We start from the raw sequence: 17,116 nt of genomic DNA, 5'->3' as shown, positions 1-17,116 counted from the left end.
TCCTTGTAGAATGAGGTTTACCGCCATTGGAAAAACCCCTCCGTTCTTTTAACTTTCTGCCAAAAGAACTCAATGGCAGTGTGGACTCAAGTACTGTTTTTCCGGAAAAACGCTGCAGTGTAAATGCTCCCTTGAATACATGGTGATGAACATGGTATAAAAACCAGAATAGGATAGAATAGAATAGACCTTGGTAATCTGAGCATAATACACCCCCAGAATTGCATGAGATATAAATTACATTACAGTTTTACCTGTCTAATGGCAATCTGCGCCTGTTAAAAGGGCCACAAAAGACAATGGAAAGACTCCCATCAACTTCAGTGAGCGCTGGATTGGGGCTATTAGCACTTCAAAAGAGCCCTACAGAATTTTTCAGCAGTAGGGGCCAGCAGCAGAGGTTAATAAGCAAGAATCTGTCTACTCCCTTGGATGTTCCCCATTAAGCTAATTACATTATTTCAACAGTGGGAACAGCAATTCTCTGGAGCCTCCTTACAGTTTAAGCCCTGGATACAGTGTCATAGTAACAAAAACAAAACAAAGGCCTTTTTACCATTAACTTTCACATAGTGGATGAAATCAAGAAGAATTTCCACAAAAGGAATTCAGCCATGAAAACACTTGATGTCATTCACTTGAATCAGTGATCTTTTGTAAGCCTGTGTTTGCACTTCCATAACACAGCAGAGAAAAAAACAGAACCTGGTGGTTCTGAAATTACTATAGGCCCTTATTTTTACATTTTCTTATAAGTCTTTATTTCTAATATCAAGCAAAAGGGGATGTTTCCCCCTAATAAATCACAGGGCGTTGGAATATTGTATGATTCATTGGTTCAGATATGGTAGTGACCAATACTCATAACCATGTGATAACTCCTGCTTGTTCTCATCTGTGGTCCTGCCTTGCCCCCAGCCTTGCCCACGTCTTTCCTCATTCCAGGTAATCTGGTTCTGACCCCCTTGACCTCTGACTATGGTATTAACCTAGGCTCTCTGACATGAAACCAACTAGTGGTCTCTTTCCAGAACTACTGGACAGGTGTCTACATCGCAAAAACACTGGCTCCTTTGTTGGCAGTTTCTATAGAGAAAAAAAGACTAAGGGAGCTACTGAATAAGATACTTTCTCATCTGTAGGGACATCCCAACAGATCATCCCTGAGGCATGTTAACAATGCAGGGTAGGGGAAGCTTGAGTTGCTTTTTTCCCTGTGCTGTACTGGCTCTATGTGTAATTAGAGAAGAGACTGGCAATCTCTAGAGATTGCAGGTCTCTAATTAATCACAGAACACAGTTTTTCAGAAGCACTGAATCCACTTTGGGCCAGATCCTGGCAACTTACTCCACATGTAAGTCCTGTTTACTTTAAGGTGACTGCTCAGGAAATAAGTCCCTAGTCATTCTGAGTAATGTTGACAGAATATGACCATTTATAAACTAGATAAACCTCTACTAAATACCATAATGAAGTGCATAATAGAAATACCTTGGCAAATGCAAATGCAGAGACAGGATGAGCCTGTTATGATGGCTACTATCTGTTAAACCCACAGATGCAAGTTGCCATGCAGTATGTTGGATACCTAAAAGAATACAGTAGCCTATTTATTCTCAGGCAGGCGGTGCCTAAGGGGCCCCACCTCAGTACTGACTATAAACTGAAGCTTCCCTTGTATTCTTGTCTTGTTTTTTATCTTCCTTAGGAGACACTGCCTGCTTGCCCTGGGGTGTACCTCCCCTATACTGTATCTGGCACCCAAAACAAAGGAGGGTATAAATAATAGCACCACCTTACCCATGTACAGATGGTGGAGAATCAAACTCTCTGAATTAAAATAACAAATCACTTCTAGTCCCTGGAACTCATTGCTACTGGAATTACAGAAAGGGTTTCTTACCTGTGAGAACTGTGCAAATTCTTTGTCAGCTAACATGGGAACGTGACCCAACAATTCGTGGCAGCAGTCCCTGGAAAACAAGTAATTTTTTTCATGCAATAAAGCTTGTTTTAGGTGGAAGTCCTACACAGTGCACTTCTGAGCAGGGATTATCTGCTGTTTCACAACTATTTTCTCTCCCTCTCTTTGTCCAGCAATTCACCTGGGAGTTACCGACTTGTTTAAAAAGATCTATGATCTAGCTCAAGGGTGGGAAATAAGCAGTCAGCAGGCCAGACACAGTTCACCAGGGTTAGCCCCTGCTGGGCTGCCAGACACTTTATTTACTTGCAAACCCACAAGTACAGATGCTTGTAGCTCCTGTTGGCCATAGATCGACATTTTTGGCCAATGGGAGCTGTGGGGAGTAGTGTCCCATTCCGTGACACTTCCTGTAGCTCCCATTGGTCAGAAATGGTGATCCACATCCAATGAGAGCTACAAGTGGCCATACCTGTGGATATACAAGCAAATAAAGCATATCTGGTCCAAGGGCCACTTATTGTCCACTCTTGGGCTAGAGTCTCTGCTGGGATAATTCAGTGAAGCTCCATTAAAGGCATGTATAAGGACACTTCTGGAGTCTTATAGACACCAACTGAGTATTTGGTTCTAGGTGTCTGCTCTAATTTTCTCCTATGTATACTCCAGCATTCAATGCTCTTTCCAAGCCTCCTGACCATCCAGCTTTCTGTGTTATCTTTCTCCTCGTGTTTTTCATCCTTCCATACTATGACTTAGAACTTCCCCATTCCAGCGATTTGCTCACCTACTTTCTTTTTACATGGGCCTCTCCCCCAGAATATACTACTTTCCATGCACCCTTTCATTGATAACCCTGAACACATCTCATGAAATAGAACTCCAGTGGCCACAACTCCCATTGACTTCATTCATGCATATGAGTCTCAGCAGTATCTCTGAAAACAGACCACAACTGCAGAAAAGGTGACCCTTTTTATCCAATGCCTCTTGTACATTCAATCTGTGTACGAGAGCAATTTCAAACTGTACACCATGAGCCAAATTGAGAAGTGATGTGAATGCTGGTATGGAACTGGTGTGGAGTTTGGATGGGCAGAAGCATGGGCTAATAGCAAGCAAAGCAAACAACTATTGGATGTAAAGTGTAAGGTAAGTCAGAGCAGACCCTGCCATACCACTTACTCAATGTGTGAGTTATACCCACTTTCATCCACTCTTACTGATGTATAACTTACCCCCCCCCCCCTCAATTTTCCTTCCCAATGACATCAACTCTGGATTTAGCCCTCGTGGCCTGATCTTCAAAGGTGCAGAGCAACTGCAGCTGCCAATGGCTTCAAAGGGATTGATGGGTGTTCAAAATCAAGCCAAGATGCTGTTTCTAATTTATATTGTAAGCTTCCCATGGCTGGAACCATATTTCCTGTGTTGTGGAGGCTTCCAAACAGCTTCTTGCAACTCAACAAATGGTCCACACAATAAGAATAAACAGATGAAACTCCCAGTCTTTTTCTCCTCCAAACAACTTTGCAAAGCAACATATCCTCTCTCATGGACCACTTCCACCACTGCTAGCTCCTCACATTATTTCATGCTGTGGACCACATTGTGGTAATTGGGCCTATAAATTTATCCTAATGGTTAGTTTAACTGTAAAATAGTGATTGAACTGACTTCAAATGTCACTATAACCTACTCTAACAACTCATGTTGATGGGCAAAAGGCAACCAAAGCCAATTCAGACTGTACCATAAGGTTAATTAGTACAAGTAAAAAATAAAAACAGAACTGAATTAGTCCAAGAAAAAAGGCCTACTTATGTATCTCACACTCTGTGTTAACATCTTACCTGGTAAACAAGAAAAGCACGGGACTGCAAATTGTTGAGTGAAACTTGGTGTCTTAGAAACTGGGCCTAATTCATGAACTAAATATTGATGGACTGGCCCAATTCACTCCCTTTTGGGGTCCATAGAGACTTGGGAGGGGGGGGGGGAGATCCAATGCACTGTGACACTGGGTGATATAAGAGGAGAGAAAAGGAAGAAGCAAGATTCACCAGCTTGGCTGCCAACCCCACTGTCTCCTGGAATCCTCTGCCTATAGATGGACCCAGAGAGAAGGAGGCAGACCTTATCACCTTAGTGTTAGAAATGTAGCCGTGTTAGTCTGGTGTAGATGAAACAAAATACAGGACTATGTAGCACTTTACAGACTAACAAGATGGTTTATTAGGTGATGAGCTTTCGTGGGCCAGACCCACTTCCTCAGAACAAATAGTGGAAGAAAATTGTCACAACGTTTGTGACAATTTTCTTCCACTATTTGATCTGAGGAAGTGGGTCTGGCCCACGAAAGCTCATCACCTAATAAACCATCTTGTTAGTCTGTAAAGTGCTACATAGTCCTGTATTTTCTTATCGCCTTAGGTCTGCCTGAACCCCAAACACCACCTGGGATGTGAGACTTCGTTTCCCTTGCACAGCCCATTTGTCCTTTTTCCTACCTTAAGTTAATTCTTTTCTTTCCTAGCTCCCTTTTCCTTCTGTCTTATAAGAGGCTGGCTTAGAGAGCCAGGACTGCATATTTTGTTAACATAGCTGTAAGCTTATGACCAGACAGGGAAATAAAAACAGTGCCCTACACTACCCGATACTGATATGACTCAGAGTGGCTGGAAAGACTGTGTGCTATGCCTGTGTGGGTTTTTTTTTTCCAGCAATGTGGTGGCAAGTGATAGGAAAGCTCAGAGACAGAAGCTGCATTTTCCATCTTCACTGTTCTCTTTTTTCCCCTTTTGTACGTATGTTTCTTGCTTTGGCTTCTAAGAAATGGGATTGGACTTTAACAACAGCAGAGAAAATGGCTCAAGTCCATCTCAACTAGCACCTCTTCTCTCCCAAAAGAAGAGTCATTAGCTAGTCAAACAAAGGGACTTTTTTCTTCTCGAAACTCTCTCAAGCCAAAGGGAAAGAAACCAAGACATGTTGTTAAAAAGAAGGCTTATGTTATGTATGACTTTGCATTTCAAATGTTTTATCTTTTTCCTTCTTCTCTGTATCATTCTGTATCAGGTTTAAAGGCTGTTTAGTGATAATTTTGCCATGATACTAAACAGACTGAGGTCTCCATAACCAAAAACTTGTGTGACACTGCTTACTGTTGGAAAATGATGGGGTTACATTAACACCATTGATGCTTTGAGCCCCTGTATTTCATCCAAATCAATACAAGCACCACCATGAAGGACTTGCAGCCTGAAGATTGCTGGATTATTCCATATCATCCTACTTACGGTTCTGGGGAATGCATAGGGGAAGAGGAATGCCTTATGTATTGTGTGCTCGGAAATACACGGAATGCCAGACTGGCCAGGAAGTCCCGGGAAGACAGCAGCCCTGCAGCTGGTCTCAGCTGAAAGCCTGTTCTTTCTGCAAAAAAAAAACCAAAACAGTAGGAAAATGTAGTGTGAACAGGACAACTCCACACCACCCAAGGAATTTGAAATTTCATTTGCATTGAGTCTGGGAACTTTCTTATAGGGCTGGATAAGGAAGACATTCAGTGTTACAAATGTCTATTTCAGGTGCTAATATGGCCTGTATTACCATGGTATCTGAGCACCTCATTATCCTTTGTGTATGTATCTGTCTAACACCTCTGTGAAGTAGGGAAGGGACATCATCCACATTTTACAGACAGGAACTAAAGCACCGGGAGGTTAAGTGACTTGTCCAAGGTGACAGAGGAAATCTGTGACAGAAGAGGAAACTGACACTGGATCTCTCAAGTCCCAGCCTACTGCCCTAAAGACTGGCATCCTTCTTCTCTTGTAATAATAAATATCAGAAATAAACAAGTGTTTGGGATGGGATACACACCCTCCTGATTCAGGACACAAGACAACTCCCAGCTATTGGCAGCTGAGGAGGTATATTCCCTGGTTATACATTAGCCTGGCTCATGTCAGAGATTGAGCATTGAACTAAATAAACCTAAGTAAGCCTGGCAGTCGCTACAGTCCTGCACTGGCCTTTCATGAGACAATCCATGTTAAGTAGCTGAGTAACCATCTGTTGTGTTTCAGTTATTTTCCATTTTCAAAAGGAGAAATGGGTTACATGGACAGTGCACTGTCATACATTTTTAGAGAGCACATATTTGTCTTTTGCAGTATGTTGAAATCATTAGGGTGCAGCAGCAACTGAATTCACATGGGATCCCTCAAGATATGTAACAAGTAGAGTTACTCATTATGGGTAAAGGTGTCAGAATTTTGCTCTTTGCCTTTTAACATGGTCATTGTAACATTCTTTCCAGAGCTCTCTAGTCCCATTTTTCCATCTGATCTTCCATATGTGTATATTATTTGTCTAAGGTTGAACTATAAGCTCCCTTTGGCTAGGCCCAGGTTTTCTACATGTTCATCCAGCATTGTGTAAAACTGCTGTGCTTTAAGAATAGTAGATGCTAATCTTTTTGACATCCCATATTCCAAATCTGTGGAATACAACTAAACAACAGCAGGACAGAAATGGCTTTGTGCTTGTTTTCTTACTAGTGTTTTTGTTTAAACAGGAATGTTTCCCACAGAAACTGAGCTATTTGCATGAAATGTTTTATGGTTCTTCCAGCATATTTGGTTTTGGTCTGTTTGGTCACTACACAATCTACCAGGGAAAAAAGTAGAAACCCCATCCCCATTTGATGTCATTTTATCCTAGATTGTACAAAGCACAGCAGCGTTTTGATTGGATGCAGAGGGGAGCTCACAGCTCTTACAATGTTGTGTGCAGTTAGCACACACCTCACTTCATATGTCCTGGCTCTTTGTGCTTGTCACGTTAGTAATACCGGTAGGGAAAAAAAACTATGTGGAAAGAAAACAGCAGAATCTAGTAACCCTTCACGTAGGCAATTGGTAAACAAAGTCTCTCCTGGGCCACACATAAAACTCTAATAGGCTGCAAGTGGCCTTCGGACCACAGGTTGCTAATCACTGGTTTGAAAGGATATCAGGAGGAGCTGGGATAACCTACACTGATCACTTAGTGACCTGTCCATGCCATTTAGGCCACTGGGATTGTTCTAGACTAGCACTGCATGTGATCACAGCTCTACCTACAGCTGGCCGGCTGTGGACAGAACTGTACCCAGCCTCCCATTATAGGATATAGTGGCTGGCATGTTCACACTACATGCTATGGAATTCTGGGAGCCAAAATGCTGCCCAGAGCTCCTCTGGGGCAGTGTAGCTCTTTGTCACCTACAATATGGGCCGGATTTCACTCAACTACATAATTATCCACCCTAATCTCACAAGATGGCTCACTGGCACAGAACTGGCAGTTACAGCTTTTGCAGACCTTGCAATGATACTGTTGTTTGACTGCTTTTGATCTGACAGTAACTGCATCTATCACAGTGCTCTGAGAAGAACACTGCATGATTTTAAAAAAAATCTAATGAGAGAGCCATCAGTGACAAGGAGATTTTGATTTGACCCAGATATCTTATCTACCATTATATGAGTCCAGCCACAAACAACACTGGTTTGTGGAGTGCTCTGAATTTCCCTCCCCCTGAGAGAGATTTGCCGAGTTTTCTCACTGATGATACTTTTTGTCCAGAAGAACTTGCTTAATGACACTTGGAAATAACTTAAGACCACAATATGGAACAGATGTGGATAGCCACAGACGTCAATAAACAAAATCTGACACTACCCAGACAAAGAGTAAACGCCAGTATATCCTTATCCTTACTTTGTCCTAATCACCCGGCTTCTGTTATCCCTTCAGAAGTGAACCAGGACTGGAAAAAAATATGAATATCAGTCACATTCACCACAGTATCCCAGGACCTATAAAAAGATCCTTCTAGAACTCTTCACTGACTATGGCTATTAGCCAGGATGGGGAGGAATGGTGTCCCTAGCCTGTGTTTGTCGGAAGCTAGGAATGGGTGATAGGGGAGGAATTACTTGATGATTATCTGTTCTGTTCATTCCCTTTGGGACACCTGGCATTGGCCACTGTCAAAAGACAGGCTACTGGGCTAGATGGACCTTTGGGCTTACCCAGTATGGCCGTTCTTATGACTGAGATCAGTAAAACACATGCTCAATTTCTTGCCACCATCTAACAGTTCCCTGGTGCTATAGTCTGTGCAGGATGCATGGTTGGATAGCCAGGAAGGGGACACAGAGAATACTAAAACAAGCCCTCAACTGGTAAGAGTAGCTCACCCAAATGGTGGGGACACATATGGTTGTCACGTGCGCCAAGGGCAGGCTCAGTGGAGGAGAAAAGGGAACAAGAGCAGAGAGGGAGCTAGGTGATGGATGAAGCCTGGAGATTTGGCTCAGGGAGTCAAGGAAAGACATGATTGAACCCTCCAAGTGGGATTTTCCAAAATGAAAGGTAATCAATAAAACAAAAGGTCATTGTTCCCACACAGTGAGGTAGGTGATGCCCTTAGCTGGGATTGGGAGGGTTGTGATCAGCTTTGATTTTAAGTGATTTTCTTTTTCCTATTTTGAAAACAAAATCTTCCCTTAGCAAAGTTTCCTTTAGCACATTCAAGCCTTCTACTTTTTTGGGGGGACGATTTCACTGTGGCGTGTTCTCAAAGGGAAACAACCTCTGAGCTCTGGCGAGAGGCAAATGATTAAATAAAAGACAACTGACTTCAGCACAACATCCAGACACTGGCCGTGATGGGTAGGGGTCTGGAAAAAGCCAGCTGAGCAGAGGCAGTGGCATGAATAAGACATGAATCTAACAACAATGATGCGCTGGGAAAAACAATGTGCAGTATAAGCCAGATTCTGGCCACACGTTCACTAGAGTAAATTGGAAATAACCCTGTTGAAGACAACACAGTTACATTTCTGTATCACCAGCTTCGTTCCCAGGATCCACCAAGCAACTCAAAAGAAACTAACACTATTATTAGTAATTTCTCACTTGCAGTTTGTGAACATGCTCATAGGCCAGATTCCTAGTCCCCACCTGAGGGGTGCTAGCTCAGGAACAGATGTGTGAGATGTGGGAAGTTGTCTCCCAGCCTTCTTTGCACTCCCCTTATCCTTAATCTGAATTAGCTCCCCGTATAACGTAGAGCAGCCTAAAGGCAGCTCTATATTAAGTCAGCAACAGCAACTCTCAGACTGATTTGTGATCCTGGGATCACTGAGGTGCATTGTACTCCAAATCTACCACCTGTTAGCTCTGGCGATGCCCTCAGCCCACCCAGGGATGCCTCCTAAATGTGGGAATGGGAGTGGAAGACATCGCTCTGTCCATTCTTGTTTACGCTCCAGAACGATTTCTCTACATCTGGGGACTCCCTGGCTACACTAGTAATGCAAGTGGCCATTGCATTTGCACAGTTGGATCAACCCAAGGATCTGTCCGAATATATTAATCTCTAATTAAAATGCTCATATGCTGGAAATCTCTTCAGTAATAGGTTACGCCCATTTGTCTTGCATCTATCTGTTGGCAAATGGACTGGTTTGCTTGATTTCATAAGCATCCAATGTAATTTTCATGTTTAATTTATTTTTAAGTTAAAGCTACCATGTATATGTTTCTTCTGCCATATTTAGCAAATGTCTGCAGCCAGCATCTGGCACACTTCTTATTGCTGGGAGAGCAACAAGAGGGTGTTTTCTTTTACTGCAGCCCTTCCTTGGCTTCTCCAGATTACAGGGACTTTGGCAAGCTACTCTGTTAAAAAGGCACGCCCTGCCTTGGAACTGCCTCTGTGGATTAGTGACACAGGGTGTCAATCTCCACTGTCCTGTGTCACTCAAACATCTGCTGACAGATTCACTAGAGCTTACAGCATCTCAGTATTTTATCTGTTCTCATAGGTGCTAGAACCAGTGATGCTGAGTTGCTGCAGCTGCTCCCCCGACTTGAAGTGCTTTCACTTGTACATGTGGTTTCCAGTTTGGTTCAATGGCTCTTTACATACAAATTGCTCCAGCACCCTTGTCTCTTCCCTAGCCTTGTTACCCACAAACAGATCTGCAAGCCCTGAGCAGTCACAGTTCATTCTATTGTCCACTCCTCTTTCCAGCACACGAGGTTGAAGATTCCCAAGGGTGCCTAGGGAGTACTAAAACACTATCGGCTGCAACATCTTGCCTTTTAAAAATCTGGAAACGTCCTGAAGTTGCGGAATGCTGTCCTCTTGGTATCCACAGCATTTCTCCAGCTGCTGAAAGGCCTCCAGGTACTGCTTACAGGCATGGGTAGCATAGAGGCTGCTCAGTTTCCCATACACCTCTCTCCTGAAAGTACAACAACCGTTAGTTCACCTACTTTACTACGAGCAGCACCTTGTCTCTCTGGCTTGAGAACCACAGCTGTGCACCAGCAGAGAGCTCATCTAGAAACAAGGGGAGCGCAGAGCAAATGATGCTTTGAAACTGAAGCATGGCTGCGGGGTAGGATTTTGTTTCCAGGAGATGGGCTCACACCACAAAATGAGGATCCAGAGACAGGCCTTGATTCTGCACGTGGATCTGCTCAGGCAGCTCTTGGTGTCTTCATGGAGCCCCATGACCTGTAGAGGGGTGCCCACTGCTCGGCATGTCTCTATTCAAGAAAGCACTAAGTATGTGTGTAACATGAAGCACATGCTTCAGTGCCTTTTTGCATTAGGGTCACTGTGCAAGTGCAAGGTGCCACGCATGAAGATCTGAATGCAGGACAGAGATTTCAAACACCTTAAATGTTGGAGGTGTTTCATCTATAGTAATGAAAGGGGCCTTTTGAAATGTATATCCAGAGCTGGGGGTGCAGATTTTGAACTGCCTCCACACTTGGAATCTAGGGCTTTCATTTGGCCCCATCTTGTGTATTTTATTATTTCATTTCAAAGGCCCAATTTTTAAATATATTTAGCTGTTGCAAAATAAACAAGCACTGAAATGATGGCAGGGAGGCTCACAGAAAAGATTATATTTATGCACATGCAGCTTGAATGAGTATGTAAACATTGTTTTATGAAAATTGAGATCATTCTTGGAAATGCTAACTAAAAAAAATGACCTCCTCTTGTTTTTGGATTGTGTTTTTTTGCTGCTATTGTTGCTATGGAGGTGATAGCCAGTAACGTGTAATGGTTGTTGTTCCATCACATAAACTTCTTATGTTAGCGCGGATGAAAACTGGGAAAAATAGAAACAAATTGAGACAGTGAGGATTGTCAGTACTGCAAAAGCTGCATGAGCCTTGATAATCTCCACAGAGCAGTTCGGAAAAGCTCAGGGGAATAAGAGGCTAGCTTTTGCCCCAGTATATTTCCCATAAAATAACATTGATTTGAATGGGATTGCCTAGGGTGTAAAGCAGCACGTGAATCAAAGATTGCTCTATCTAGATTTGTGTTTGTGTGTGTGCAATCTGGACTTATTTCAGAGTAGGAAATAAGTCTTACTCTTAATGCTAACACCAAAGCTTAGGCAGGACAAGAGACTAGAAATGAGTTTGAGCCCAAACCCCAGGTACAAATATTCTTCAACTTTGGGAAAGTTTGCATCCTGATAAGAAGCTGCATGTTTCTTAGAAGTTTCTAAGAAGTTTGCATCCTGATAAGAAGCCCCTTCTCTCTACGGGACTAATCTTGGTCATTTTGTTTTAAAACAAAACAAATGTTCAAGTCCAGAGGCCAGATCCTCAGCCGGTGTAAATAGATACAGTCCATGTGCCGAATGGGGCTTTGGCCCATAGTATATTTTGTAGTCATGTTTTTTAAGCCGGCTCCCCCAAGCACCGACTCCTGCCTACCCTCTCCCCCACCTATCAGAGGCATCAGCATATGGCGGGGGGAGTGGGGAAGAGGCGACAGGGGCTCCTGCCGCTGAGCAACCATTGTCCATGGTGGGCCCAGGCTTGCTGTGGACAGAGGCTGCTCCATGGGATTCCAGAGCAGCCTCTGTCCCTGAGGAGCTCTAGCTCCCTGTGGACAGGGGCTGCTGCCACCCTTCACTGCCACCTCTGTATCAGAGGATCAGTGCAAAGTGCCAGGGGTCTCTAGTTGCCTTCCCTGCCCCCAGGCACTATTGAATAATCATGTAACAGATAATATTTGATGCAGTTACATGACTATTCCATTACACAATATCTAACATACCTATTAAAGAATAAAGTTTGCAAAAAGAAAACAAAACAGTCCCCCCCCCCCCAAAAAAAAACAAAAAAAACCAATTGAATATAAACTGACCATGAACAACAAGGCTAGAAATTAGAGGAAAGTTTTTAGCTGTCAGAGGGGTGAGGTTCTGAGTAGCAGTTGTATGGTCTAGCACCCTAACTAGTTTAAGATAGAGTTTGATAAATTGCTAAATGGAATTATATGCTGAGCTATTGTGTTGATGATAATGACAGCAGGGAGGCTCGATAACCCAGCAAGTCCCTTCCAGTCCTTTGTTTCTATGAATTCTGCTTCCAAACCAGGTAGAAAGGTGCTGAGCTAAAGAACTGAAAATAGACTTTTAAATATGCTTATTTTCCTTGAAATAACTTTTAAAAACTTGTAAAATATATATATTTTGGAAAAAAGACCAATACTTTCCTATTAGAAAATATAAAATTGTATTTATACTTACCATAGAGACAGCTTAAAAATTAATTGTACCTCGAGAAGGGTTTGCTGGCCCTGCAGGCTAAGATCGAGAAGCTGGTAACCCTTGCCAAAAGACGCATTGCAATCGGTCGTCTGCGGTACACACAGTTAGGTAATACCGTGGATCATGCCAAGACTCACTTCTCTGAGGCACTCAACCAGGCAGTAGAGGTCCAACATGTGATCATGGGCAGCGCCTTCACCGGCAAAGAAATACCCTGGGGGTGGATTTGGGTACTGTTTTGCCAAATTATGTGGGGAGTTTCAATCATAACATTCATACTGGTACTGGTACTGTGCCGTCGCTTCCAGTGTAGAATGAACACCCTGAAATTACTGTATTTGACCTGGCGGGTCAGAGAACCCTAAGGTCAAAAGGAGGGATCTGTAGGGTAAACTGAGGCAGCCCTAAATGTGCTAGTAGGCCCCTAAACAGCATAACTCCATTCTAGGATTAAGGCCTGGGAACATCACAGTCAGGATAAGAGCTGCAGACAGTGGAACGATCCTGGGCACCATAGCAACCACATTCTAAGACACTCGGACAGGACTCCAGTTAGTAACCTAACACATTTTGCTTAAGATAACATTCATAAATTTGCTTAACTGTCTTGCTTCACTCCTAGATAATGAGCCTGAGAACCAAGTGCTGCACCAACTCAAGGCCATACCCGCCTGCTATAAGAAACATCATCATCAATGCAGACTAAAATGTTATTACTGTTTTGCTGACATGTTTTGGCATTTAAACAATAACCACCTATATGTATTAATTAATAAGTTGTTACTTTGCAATGGGCGGAGACATTATGTAATCTTTAGTAGTTCTATTGGCTTATGTGCTCATTTCATCTTGCTGCTAGACCTATCAAATCATTTTTCCTCCGTCCACCTGCTGACTATATAACCTATTGTATTGTGTTAATTAACCGGTGTTCACCAGGGTAACTCCTGCGTGTCACTCCATCAGCTGGTGTATAATAAATCCTCCACTTGTTTTCACCTGCATCCAGAGTGTCCTGGATTATTTCCAACAAATTGGGGGCTCGTCCGGGATCCAGGCTTGTGAGCTGATCGGGAATCGGAGACTGAAACCCAAGAGAGGTGAGTATGTTTAATTTACCACCTCATTAGGGCTAGGGGTTGACATCTCTGGTTTCCTTCAGACACATCCTGGTTCCGTTCTATTTGAGGCACGAGATACCTGGATGAGGGCGAACCAAGCCTATGAGGCAGGCCTGAAAGAGGGAGGGAGGAACATCTAACCCCCCACAGGGGACAAGCACAAGAGGGTTGTGTACTGTTAGAACTAAGGGGCTCGTTACGGAGAGACTGGATAAATCACCAGGGAGTGATTGAGCCGTACGTTAAGCTCGGGAGTGGCCGAGTACACAAGGCGGCAGGCAGCACGATCTGGTGACCCACTCTCTCATTGCACGTAACATTGTAAGACCTGGCAGACGCCTCCCAACAGGCACTTAACGTACACACTCTCGCATAGTGCAAATCCCCGCCGGCAGTTGGGAAGGTACCAAGTGGTGCTAGAAGGTGCAAAGACCATACGGTATAAGCCACACACGGAATATCGGGGGTAAAGGCTGATTCCTAAGAGTGTGTCTGAAAGACGTAGCTAGAGAGGGATGGCTAAGCCGTGTATGAAATCCCCGAAGAGGTACCAGTAAAGCAGGGAGGAAAACCACACGCATCCTCCATAAGCCCAGCCGGTTTGAGAGCAAGGAGCCCGAGCCCGAGCTGGAAGATAAGCCCAGCCGGATCGGGAGCCAAGGCACCCGAGTCTGGGCTGGAAGAGAAAGAACCCAGCGCCTGTCCGGAGGGACTGGGAAGGTTTGGAAGTGAGCTGTAGCTGCTACAGCTGGAGAGTGGGACCCGCTGAACCTCTGCGTTCTCCGGACCGAGTGTTGTGCATTTGTATGTCATACCTTAGCATTGGTTGCTAGGGACTAGGATTGCTAGCAACCAATGACTGAGTACACTAATCCGTGGGTTGTTCTAGACAACTACTGGGATTTGGAGCAACCCCAGGGATTGCTCCTTTTCCTGTTAGGGGTAATCCTATTCCTCCTTCTGATGGTGTGTTGGAAACCACGATTATAATCACTCATCCGAATGAATGTTAATTGATGAATGAGGAGTGAGTGCTATTAACTAGGTCTGAGGTAAGCCCCAGCAGACCTTTTCTTTCAGTGTAAGTGTGCGTGAACAAAAACACAAGGGAGAATTGAGGAGTTCAATTGTCACAGTAAAATATGGCTGCACGACAGGAAGTAGGTGTTAGCCCTCAAGAATATCTAGAATATAAACATGCCCAAACCCGGCAAGTTGCTACTAAAAAGAACAGCTATCCAATTGCAATATCAGAAAAGGATTTGAGCAAGTGGTGGTCAGAACAATAAAAAGATAAGACCGAGAAAGCAGTGATAGCAGTGTTAGACATCCTTACGCTAAAGGAAAAGAAAATTAAAGCCCTGCAGGAAGAGATTAATGCCCAAAAGCATAATTCTTCTTCTAGCAGCGAACCATATAATCCACACGCTGCAGCACCTCTGTGTCAGGAGGATGTGAAACAGAGAGAAACCAATCTTGCAGTTCCTGCACCTATGCCAACTGCACCTCCCTTGTATCCCTCATTATATCCAGATCCTCCAGAAAAGGCACAGATGATAGTTACAACGGGCCAAACCACTTTTATGGCCCCAATTAAGACACAGACTCGGCGAGTCCAAAATGTAAACGAGCAGGGCGAACAAGTCAGAGGATTCCACTCCGAGACTGTCTCAGTGTATCACCCATTTACATCCTTAGAGAAACAAGCTTTTGTAGCCAAGTTGCCGGACTTGAAGAGAGACCATAAGAATACTGAATTTTGGGATAAACTGGAAAGTTTGGGAGAAATGCATGGGTTACACAAAAAGGATCAACACATCCTGATTAAATGTAAATGTCCCAAGGATATGTGGGAAAACTTGGAGGACCGATGGAGAACTGGGGTCTGGGCTGAGGACCCTACCCCGGACCCTGAACACCCTGGGCAAGATCTTGCAAATGATCAGGAAGGGACATTAGCAGAATTCAGAGCCGCCCTCTCCCTTGCTCTGGGGGGTACGCACCACCAATTGGGGAGCATTGGGACTAGTCACACAACAGAAGGAAGAGCCGGTCACTACTTACACAGAAAGAATATGGGCCGCCTTCCACTCCTACTCTGGTCTCGATGGTGTAACAAATAGAGACCATGAAGCATTTTTACAGCTCTTAACGGAAGGGATGTCAGCGGACCATAAGGCTGTGCTATCCTTAGGCGTATCAGTGGGGAACACATACGCAGATATAATGAAATGGGCTTCTGACTTAGAAACCAGGAGGAAGAGGGAAGCAAAACTGACTCCAGTTCATGCAGTAAAGGGAGAAACCGTGATCAGTGCCTCAACTGCCCTTCGTTGCCACGGCTGTGGGAAATTAGAACACACGGTCCAAGAGTGTTGTACTAAAATCAAACCCCAGTGTACAAACTGTAAACGGTTCAGCCATGTGCTAGAGAATTGCTACCGCTCCGGAGGGGGCAAGGAAGGTCAATGGCCAGCAAGACAAAGCCAACGCCCGAATCCCAACCCACAAGGGAGCGGAGAAAATGTGCAGGATGTAGGACAAGTTAAACAACAAATCCAAGAGATTCTCAAAATCCTGGCTAGTAAATAGGTTACAGCGGCCTCCGTGGCTGGATCTGAAGGCGACCCTAGGATGTTTCTTAACGCACGTGTGGGAGGCCGGCCGTGCAAAATGTTAATAGACACTGGAGCCTCGGTATCGATAACCAGCCAACCCCTTCCCCTCACTCGCCGGCATATCTGGCTTGAGGGAGTAGGAGGAGGGAAATTAAAAGCTACCTTAAGCCAACCAGTAGAAATTGAATCTGAAGATGCCTTTACTGTAAGTCAAATCTGGGTCTGCCCTGCACAAGTAGAGACAATCTGTGGCATTGATCTCCTCACCGAGCTTGGGGAGGTCATTAACCCCAGAGCGAGTAATATAGAATGGGCCTCTCAGAGGAGCCAAGGAGTACAACCACTTCAGAACATCGCCCTAATAGCCAGCAGTAAAGTTACCACCCCAGTGTGGGGTGATGGTCTGGCCGAAACTCTATGCTCACTATATCCTGGGGTCTGGGCCACTAACAAACAAGACTGTAGGTTGTTAAGCACAGAACCAGTAGTCATAGAAGGACCCACACACAAAGCCCACCGACAATATCCTATAAAACCTGATGCTTTAGAAGCTGTCAAGAATATAGTTCAGGATTTGGAACAAAGGGGAGTAGTACGGAAAACAACCTCTACTATTAATTCCCCAATTTGGCCTGTGAGAAAGCCTGACGGAACTTGGAGACTAACTATAGACTATACCCACCTGAATAGAGTGACCCCAAAACCTCACGCAATAGTGGCAAGTCCTGCCACCATTCTAAACCTCTTAAGTCCAACGCATTCAGTATTCACAGTCCTGGATGTGGCAAATGGGTTTTGGAGCA

The 17,116-nt window shown here is 44.1% G+C and overlaps 1 protein-coding gene across 1 annotated transcript in view; it reads right to left on the bottom strand.

The window, feature by feature from the left end:
* LOC102446096 (tyrosine 3-monooxygenase-like) overlaps positions 1-17,116 on the bottom strand; it is a 57,869-nt gene that overhangs the window by 14,860 nt on the left and 25,893 nt on the right. Inside the window, exons 6-8 of the mRNA XM_006138075.5 lie at positions 10,086-10,231; positions 5,225-5,360; positions 1,905-1,974 (exon numbers count right to left, since the gene is read on the bottom strand). Of these exons, the coding sequence (XP_006138137.3) occupies positions 1,905-1,974; positions 5,225-5,360; positions 10,086-10,231 (352 nt within the window). The remainder of the gene's footprint in view (positions 1-1,904; positions 1,975-5,224; positions 5,361-10,085; positions 10,232-17,116) is intronic.

Source organism: Pelodiscus sinensis, chromosome 1, assembly GCF_052426305.1.
Source record: "Pelodiscus sinensis isolate ZL-2025 chromosome 1, ASM5242630v1, whole genome shotgun sequence".
In the NCBI taxonomy this organism is placed as follows: domain Eukaryota; kingdom Metazoa; phylum Chordata; order Testudines; family Trionychidae; genus Pelodiscus; species Pelodiscus sinensis.
This window is presented reverse-complemented; position numbering and strand designations above follow the sequence as displayed.